This window comes from Onychomys torridus, chromosome 16, assembly GCF_903995425.1.
Source record: "Onychomys torridus chromosome 16, mOncTor1.1, whole genome shotgun sequence".
In the NCBI taxonomy this organism is placed as follows: domain Eukaryota; kingdom Metazoa; phylum Chordata; class Mammalia; order Rodentia; family Cricetidae; genus Onychomys; species Onychomys torridus.
In genome coordinates, this window is record NC_050458.1 from 66,445,785 (window position 1) to 66,455,197 (window position 9,413).

The 9,413-nt window shown below is 46.5% G+C and overlaps 1 protein-coding gene across 1 annotated transcript; it reads right to left on the minus strand.

Annotated features, from left to right (window-relative positions):
* Window positions 1–4,068: 4,068 nt before the first annotated feature.
* Window positions 4,069–8,800, minus strand: LOC118596822 (keratin, type II cytoskeletal 6A-like). Its single transcript, XM_036207728.1, has 9 exons — window positions 8,303–8,800; window positions 7,557–7,771; window positions 7,178–7,238; window positions 6,927–7,022; window positions 5,505–5,669; window positions 4,960–5,085; window positions 4,601–4,821; window positions 4,356–4,390; window positions 4,069–4,259 (listed from the first exon to the last, which is right to left on the minus strand). Exons 1-9 carry the CDS (start codon window positions 8,798–8,800, stop codon window positions 4,069–4,071), a joined length of 1,608 nt encoding a protein of 535 aa, XP_036063621.1.
* Between the last annotated feature and the right edge of the window lie 613 nt (window positions 8,801–9,413).

A 9,413-nucleotide genomic window follows, 5' to 3' on the forward strand; every position in this document is an offset into this window, starting at 1 on the left:
CTTAGCACATATGAGCACCATATACATAAATGAATGCATATATGTCTATGACATATATATGTATATATATTACATATATGATGTGTGTATGTGTATGTGCGTGTGTGTGTGCATGAGTGTATGTGCATGTGTGTGTATGTGCGTGTGTGTGCGTGTGTGTGTGTGTGTGTGCGTGTGTGTGTGTGTGTGTGTGTGTGTGTGTGTGCGTGTGTGCATGCATCACTAAAGGAGGAAGGAGAGCAAGGGCTGATGTAATGAACTTTAGATTGACTCTCTGTCACCCATTTGCTCAGTTGTTCTATTTCACAATCCACATTAAAATGATTACTATTATGTGCCAACTTAAACGGAACATAGGTGCCCAGATATTTGGGCGTGACTGTGAATGTGTTTCTTTGAGATTAACTCTGCAGTGACAGTGTGAAGCAAACTGCCCTCAATAATGAGAATAGGCCTGGCCAAATTAGCTGAAGGAACTAACAGAACGCAGGGGCAGAGGGCATTCCCTTTGCCTGACTACCACTCATGGGGCATTGTTTCATCCAATTAAAGTAAAGATTGGCTGTCCTGGCTCTCCAGCTTGGTAGGCATAGATATTGTATCCTGTCAGCCTCCAAAATTACACCCACAAAATATTTAGTAATATATCAACCCCTCTCTCCTTCTCCCACTCTTTCCCCCTCTGATAGAATAGATAAAACTGACTCTCTGTTAGCTACTGACTAATACACATGTAGTGTGTTTAGAATTCCCAAGCCATGGCCCCATGGATCAATAGTATCAAGTAGAACACAGAAGCTTCTCCTGTAATCTCACTGCATTAGCCTTTGCTCTCCTTCCCCCCCCCCCAGTGAAATGTGTAATAAAGTCGATTATTTGATCACATTGCACATTCCCTTGAAGGTTATCTCAAACTTATAAATCATCATGGGGAGTGGGTTCTGAGGGAGACGGCTCAGTCAGTAAAGAGCTTCTTGCACAGTCTTGAGGCCTTGAGTTTGATCCCCAGCATTTGTGTGCAAGCCAGGCCCTGTAGTATATGAGTTAGACAGCCAGCTTAGCTGAATTGGTGAGCTCCAGGGTGAGAAAGAGACTCGGAGAAATAATGTTTTAAATTAATTCATTGGGAGTTCCAGACATGTCTACAACATATTAGCATGTTCATTCTTGACTCTTCCTCCTACCAGATCCCTCCACTGCACATGGTCTCTTTATCTCTTTCCCCTTCTCTTACCCACAAAGTATAATTTGTGCTTCCCATACACACGTGGGTGCTGGGCTCTCCACTGGAGCATGGTTGACCTACCAGGGGCCACATCCTTAAAGAAAAACTGACTCTCCCCATCTCAAACTTACAAGTCATTGAAAGGAGGGCTCCTGGGGACTGGCTTGATCAGCATAGCACTTTTCACACAGGCATGGGGGCTTGAGCTCAAGCCCCACCATCAACTGTCAGTAGTTCCTCAGCTACAGGTCAGGGTTGGTGAGACACTTTCCCATCCATGCTGGAACGTGGACTGGTTTGATCTGTGGGTTTTATGCAGCTAACCACAGCTGCTGTTGATTCAGGAGCACAGCGGTTCTGTCATGTCCAGAGGACACTTTTTGTTCTGGTCCTCCCTGACACCTGGCTCTTACAGTCTTCCTGTCCCTCTTCTGCAATGGTCCCCAAGCCTTGGAGGGAGAGAGTGACAACATAGATGCCCCATTTGTGGCTGAGCACTCCAAGGACATTTATTCTCTACACTAGGACCAGTTGTGAATTCTGTTGTATGCTTTTCAAGTTCAGGAAGTTGCCCTCTAGTCCGTATGTATCGAAAAGTTTTTATTTACTTTAACGTGTCCAAGTGTTGGATTGTGTGGTCTGTACCTTTTCTACATTGCTGATATGATCATGTGGCTTCTTTTTTGCCATTTCAAAATACTAGATTGTAGTATGTGCTTTTAGATGTTGAACTGGCCTTACACATTTGGAATGAACCCTGGTTAGTCACGGTGTAGAATTTTTTATATATGCCTCAGCTTTCTGTTTGGACTCTCTTGTTGAACACTTTTGTGTAACATTTATGAGCAGTGTTGGTTAGTTTATGGTTTTCCTTTCTCCGAGTAGCTTTCTCTAGTTTGCTTTGTTAGAACAGAATTGGCTTGAATAGGGTGAGTCATACATTACTCCCTCCATGTCTGTTTCCTAGAGGTAGTTGTTGGTGCCATTTCATTTTTAAGCAATGAAAACATCTCAAAGGTACACTCATAGGTTTGATTTCTTTTCACAATTGGTGCATGGGCTATCCTGACCATTTTCCCACATCTTATTATTTTGTAGCTTTTAAGGTTTGGGTACATTTAATCAAAGTTATCAAATGTATTGGCATATAGGGTCATAATTTTACCTTATGATACTTTAGATTACTAAGTATGTTAAGATTTTAACTTTATCTAAATCCACATATGTAATAGCATGCTTGTGAATCATTTTCCTGTTCATTATTCCTTATAGATATAGAATCAGGTGTGGAGGGCATGGGCTTAGATCAGCCATCCTGTGCCTGATCCCAAGAAGAAAGTGAGGTGGTGCTCATGTGAAAGGGGGGATGCCCATTTTGTTGGGGGGATGATTAGGAGTGAACACAGGAGGAGATCTATATGCCAGGAATCAGAATGACTTTCCATAAAACAATCAAGTAAAATGGAGCAAAATATTACAGTCTAGAGGTCTGGATTAGTTTGATTTCTCTGCTAGCTAAAGAATTAAAAGGTAGGAAAAATCTTGAGTGCTACAGGTAGCAGCAGGGGATACCTGAGACACAGCAGAGATAATCACCCCAGGAAAGAAAGTGTTCGATTCTGGGTGAGGAAACACACACCCACAGACACACACCCACACACATACTCAAACACACACACACACATACACACGTACTCACACACACATACACATATATGTACACAGTCTCTCTCTCTTACACACACACACACACACACACACACACACACACACACACACACGTGCGGGGCTTTTTCTCTAATTAGGCAGGGACATGTTTCTCCAGGAGCTATTTTGAGTAAATACATGTGTAGAGGGACACATAGTCTCAGAAAATCAGGCAGAGGAACTACGCTGTTAAGTTTGCACAGTTAGAACAGTCTATATATACAAGTTCACATGTATAAATTCAGGCACCAGCGGATGGGATATTTTTTGATAAAAATCTGTGAAGAGGTGCAGATCTTACTCTTCTGACAGTCTCCAATCACCACACTCTGAGGTATTAGATGGAGTCAAGGGGTGAAGCACAGCTTACGAAAGTCCTGGAGGGACTTCATGAAAGCACTGTGACATCTTATACAAAAACCCAGAAGCACCTGTGATTTTAGTCTCTGCAAAGGCCCCATAACTAATATGGGGTGGATACCATGTGAGAACTACCCATAATAGGGCAGGCCAGATGCCTCCCGCACTATTGTATCCAGATGGAGATGGAACTCAGATGATAAGGGATGCTGAGTGTCGGGTTGCTATAGCGCAGGTCTGCTGACCTTTCACAGAGGCAGAGAATAAAAACATTAGGACATCCATTATCTTTGAAAGAAATAATATATCACTTGCAAACGCAGAAGAAACTTCAATGCCATCCATCATTTTCTAAATCTGCTTTATTTAGGAGTTACAAGAAAGCAAAGAGCTGAGAAAACATCCCATGGAAGGATTCTGTACACCACCCAATTAGTCACAACATTGGAACCCAGGAAGGGATTCCCAGCATGAAAGGGGCAGAAATGATTTTGTTGTTATGGGTAGCCAAAAAGATAGAACTTTAGGAGCAAGCACCTGCTAATGAAGTGCCACTGTGTGTGACAAGTTGTAATGGATCATGACGTGAAGTCAGAGGAAGACAATCAGAAGATGAGTCATGGGGACCCAGAGGGGACAGACAGGAGCAACAAGGACTCAGTTCCTCTGCCCAAACCAGAGGGCAGAGGTGGGAGGCCAGCAGGGAGAGCACCTGAACACAGGGCTCTGCAGCCAGGGGTTCTGGGGATCAGGGACCAGCTCTGGTGGCCGGAAATTCAGTGCCTGTAGCTCTTCCTGCTGGAGGAGGTGGTGGTGTACTTGATGGTGGAAGAGCTGCCACCAGAGGAGCTGAGGCCACCACTGATGCCTCTGCCACTGCCAGAACTGAAGCCTCCTCCCAGGCCCAGGCTGCTGCTGGCACCACCTGCGCTGCCATAGCCGCTGGACATGGTGGACTGCACCACAGCTGCGGAGGTGAAGGGTAAAAGGACAGGGTGAGCCACTCTGTCCTGTGAGCCAGGCTCAAGGCAGGGGAAGGGGAGGTGGTAAGCAGAGTACTTACAGATATTGACTGGTCCAACGCCTTCACCATTCAGCCTGGAAGAGGAACAGAGCAGGTGAGAACTAGGGAGCCCTCACCTCGGTCCCTGGGGGAACCCTCAGTGTGGTGACGGTTCACAGAGAATTCCCTGGCACATGGGTTCCTGAATAGAGCCATTGTGGCCACAGCTAATGCTCTCTCATCTTGTGCTCAGTCCTGGCATCATGGAGGTGTCCTCAGGGGCTGGAGGAGGGGTGCGTACTCACCTGTACTCCTCTCCTTCCAGCAGCTTCCTGTAGGTGGCAATCTCCATATCAAGGGGCATTTTAGCGTTCATGAGCTCCTGGTACTCCTTCACCATCCTGACCCTGTCTTGTTTGGCCTTCTGTGTGGTATCCTTTAGCCCTTCCAGCTTGCCCCTGGCATCCTTGAGGGCCATCTCCCCACGCTTTTCAGCCTCAGCAATGGCATGCCTCAGATTGGCACACTGGGCAGAGAGAGAAAAAGAAACCTGAAGTGTGGTTCTCTTGAGAGGGTGAGCCCAAGGTCTTCGTTCCTAGTGAGCAAGAGTCTAGAGGACCAGAAACAATGGACAGCAACCTCTGAATTTTTCTGTCTATGCTACCTGCTGCTTGACATTGTTGATCTCAGATTTCAGCCTCTGGATCAGGCCGTTGAACTCAGCGATCTCTTGATTGGTGTTGAGCAGGTCATCCCCTTGTCTGCGCCCTGTGACCTTCAGTTCCTCATACTGAGGATCAGTAGAAGAAAGAACATTTCTGTTAGTTTTACATGCAAAAGCAAATTCACACTTCAGCGGCATCAACTATCATTGGATTTTGGCTTTTCCACAGAGAACCTGTAGAAAAACAGGACTACATAGTTCTCTTGGGGACTGAAAATGTTCTGTGTAATCTCATGAGGACCAGTATCCTTAGTACAGCTCAAGGAATGAGAGCGTGGACACCATTTATGGCCACTTTACATCTACCTCTGGGTTCTCTTGATCCGTGGACTACAATGTAACTCTATAACACAAGTGTATGGTCCATTTGCTATTACAGGATCCCAGGTTCTTCTTAGCAGCTCTTTAACCTTGAATGATGTCAGAGACTTACAGATTCATTTTGATTCCAAGATACTCTCAATCACCCTCCATTCAATACTCACTTTTGTCTGGTACCAAGACTCAGCCTCAGCCCGGCTCCTCTGAGCAATCTCCTCATATTGGGCCTTGACCTCAGCAATGATGCTGTCCAGGTCCAGGCTACGGTTGTTGTCCATGGAGAGGACCACAGAGGTGTCTGAGATGTGAGTTTGCATCAGAGACAGTTCCTACAGAACAGAAGAAGGCAGCATCAGCTTTGGATGTGAGGATTACAGAGGTTCCCAACGCCCCTCTCTCACTTTGCACAGGAGGAAATAAAGGGAAGGGGGCAGAGTGGAAGAGGGAGGAGGACAGAAGTACTGACTACCCAGGGTCCCGGGTATTTTGCTACATCTAGTGTGGGATAAAAATCTACATACACTATGCCCTTATGTCTGTTAACTTTATTCTTTTAGGACAAAATTCTATCAATACAGCAACAGCTCCGTCAGGCATCAGGGCAGGAATAACTCTAGATGCAGCAAGCTCCTTATCCATCTACTTTATTTTTGTGGGATAAAATCCTGTCTCCATAGCTTCAGTCCATCCGGTTCCATCTCACAGTCCTGCTAACGACTAAGCTCTTATGCTTCCAGCCTCATCTTACTTCTTCTCCATCTCTACTGCTCTCTACTCCTGGCTCTCAGAAAACACTTCCTGAGATCTACTTCACCCTGTACAGAACCTCTGTCTTCCTCTCTTCTCTCTTGCCATGCCATTCTGTCTGTTTCTACAGAAAATGCCTACCCCTTCTCTGCCTGGCCACACAGTCCTCTGCCTCCTCATGACTGTTCCTCTACCTTCCAACTTGATATGTAAAAACCTCTTTTATTCTGAGTCAACCACTCTGGAAACCCACTAGGCCTCCAGGTAGGGGATGGTCTCAGCTTCATTTGCACAAAAGGAAAGCTATGTATCTCCAGCCAGCTTGCCTCCAAGGCTCAGTGCTGGAGTTAGTAACCTAGAAGTTCTGCAAGTCTGGGCAGCTGAACCGTTGGCCAAAGGGTCTGGAAATATTTGGGCACTGAAGAATTTCATAGCAGAAGATAGCTGAAATATTAAAAGATGGATAGCACCAAATAGTCATAATAAATGGCTTGTCTTTTGACAGACCCTTGGCCAGTCAAAGTATAGCTTTGATACACAGCTGAATCTCTATAATATATTCTTGTGGCTTGCCACACAGAGGAACACACACACACACACACACACACACACACACACACACAGAGAGAGAGAGAGAGAGAGAGAGAGGAGAGAGAGAGAGAGAGAGAGAGAGAGAGAGACAGAGACAGAGACAGAGAGACAGAGAGAGAGGGAGGGAGAGAGAGGAGAGAGACAGAGACAGAGACAGAGAGACAGAGAGAGAGGGAGGGAGAGAGAGGAGAGAGACAGAGAGACAGAGAGAGAGGGAGAGAGAGAAGAGAGAGAGGGGGATGACTTACTGCATCATAGAGAATTCTCAGGAAGTTGATCTCATCTGTCAGACTGTCTGTCTTGACTTGCAGTTCAGCCTTATTCATGTAGGCAGCATCTACATCCTGAGGAAAGAGTCAACAACACAGAATCAGGTTAACTCCCTTGCCCAGCCTATTTTCCTCCATCTCCCTGGCAACCATTCTCTGGAATGGACCAGACATGCAAAGCATTTTTCTGCATCAGCACAGAAACCATCCCTGTGACTTAGTCAGCTCACCTTCTTCAGGGTCACAAATTCATTCTCTGCTGCTGTGCGCTTGTTGATTTCATCTTCATATCTACAAGTGGAGGGTTCCACACATTGTAGTCAGTGGGTAGGTGACATCTCAGGCAGCCCTTGACCCTACCCCAACTTCTATGAATGCAATATATTCAAATCATGCCAAAGATGAATTTGTTTCATTGAATATTATTCCTTTTTTCCCTTAGCCTCCTACAACCCTCCAGGTTCTTATTCTCTTGCTCTTTGGCAATAAATTGTCATTTCATCATTATGACTGAGCTTTCTTAATTCATGGAGTCTGGGTCTAGATTTGGGCCTCCACTATCCTGAAACTTTGGCAACCTGATTTTTCTTTTTCGTTTTGTTCACTCACTTGTTCTTGTAGTCCTCCACTGTATCCTGCATGCTCCTCAACTCTGAGTCCAGGCGGCCCCTCTCCCCAGTAATGCTGTCGAGCTCCCTTCTCAGGGTGCTGATGTAGTGCTCAAACAACTCCTCCATGTTCTGCCTCACAGTCTTGGTGCCCTGCTCCTGCAGCAGGGTCCACTTGGTGTCCAGGACCTTGTTCTGTTGCTCTAGGAACTGCACCTGGGGGGTGGAGTGTGAGAAGTTTGAATTTCATTCTTCAGTGACCCCTTCACTACTGTGATTCCTGACTAGGCTGTCTGTCTAGACCCCTTCAGTATAGTCCCTGACCCTGGGTCTACAGGGACAACCAGAATGAAGCTGCCAACATCATCCCTCTAAGGAAGGCAGCACTCTCAGGCAGGGCACAGGCAACCTAGAAGTGTCTCCCTAGAGTATGGTTCAGTCAGTGTGACTGGGAAGGCTCCCAAACTTGACTATAGAGACTTCTACCTCAGTACAATTCTCTGTGATGGGAGACCAGAGCTCATATTTGCCCACTGGAATCAGACCCCCTTATGGAGCAGAGGATCTCTGACCCTGATTGCCAGCTGCCAGCCTAACTAAAGAGGAGCCCAAAGCCAGGAAGAGTCAACTAGAAACAATGGCCATGTTTGAGCAAAGACTAAAGTATCTTCCCTCTGAAACCTCTGTCTTTGGCATTCACTCAAGTCTACTCCTGTGTAGGCTGCTCTAGAAAGAACCACATTTCACCTTGTCGATGAAGGAGGCAAACTTGTTGTTGAGGGTCTTGATCTGTTCACGCTCCTCAGTCCTCACCCTCTGGATAGTGGGGTTGATTTGCAGGTTCAGGGGGGTGAGGAGGCTCTTGTTGATGGTGACCTCTTGGATGCCTCCAGGGGGGCACACAGGGAATCCATAGCTATCACCAAAGCCAGCTCCACCACCATATCCAAAGCCACTGCCAACTCCTCCTCCAAAGATGAAGCCTCCTCCAACTTGGCTACCACAGCCTCCCCCAATGCTACAGCTTCCCCCTCCGATGGAGATCCTCTTGGAGCTCCGCATACCATAGAGACTCCTGCTGCCAAAGCCTGCTCCTCCACACATGGTCCCAGAGCCACCACTGCCTTGGGAGCGGCACACAGACACACTGCTGAAACCAGAGTGGTTGAGCCCTGGGACTCTGGCTGAGCTGGCACTGAAGCCTCGGTGGCTGGATTGACTCCTGGTGATAGTTTTGGTAGACATGGTTCCTGGAGATGAGAAGTCTGCAAAGTGGAGAGACTGCAGGGCACAGCTGAGCAGATGAGCGTGATAGGCTCTGGGCAGCTGCTTATATATAGTATAGGTGGGCTGGTCCTGGTCCTGAAGGTGAGCTTGCAGAGTGGGAAGGGCAGGGATTTACACACAGTTAGGTCACACCTAGATTAACCAAAAATGTTGTTTAAGATTGAGGTTGTGGTTTTTGCTTTCTTTAGTCAGGGAAAATCCTCCTACCTCTCATTTAAACTTGATCTGTGTACAATAAATAAATCAGCTGTTTATTCACTGTATCTCAGTTAGTCACTGACTCAAAGGTTCTGCAGGTCCTGAGAGTCCTCTGCTCCCTGCCTGCCCCTCTCTCCCACAGACATCCTGGAGACTAACTATCGTCTTAAGACAACAGAGAGGCTGTCACTGACCTTCAGCTATTAGGAATGTGAACTATGACCTGTTTTCCTTTAGATCCCATCTCAAACAGATAGAGAAGGCAACCACATGTTGTCCCACACCCCTGTCACCTGTTTGACACCAAAGAGCTCACAGCTAGCCTTAGTTTTTCATGTTTCCAATCAGTTCACTCACCAACCCTCCAAAATTT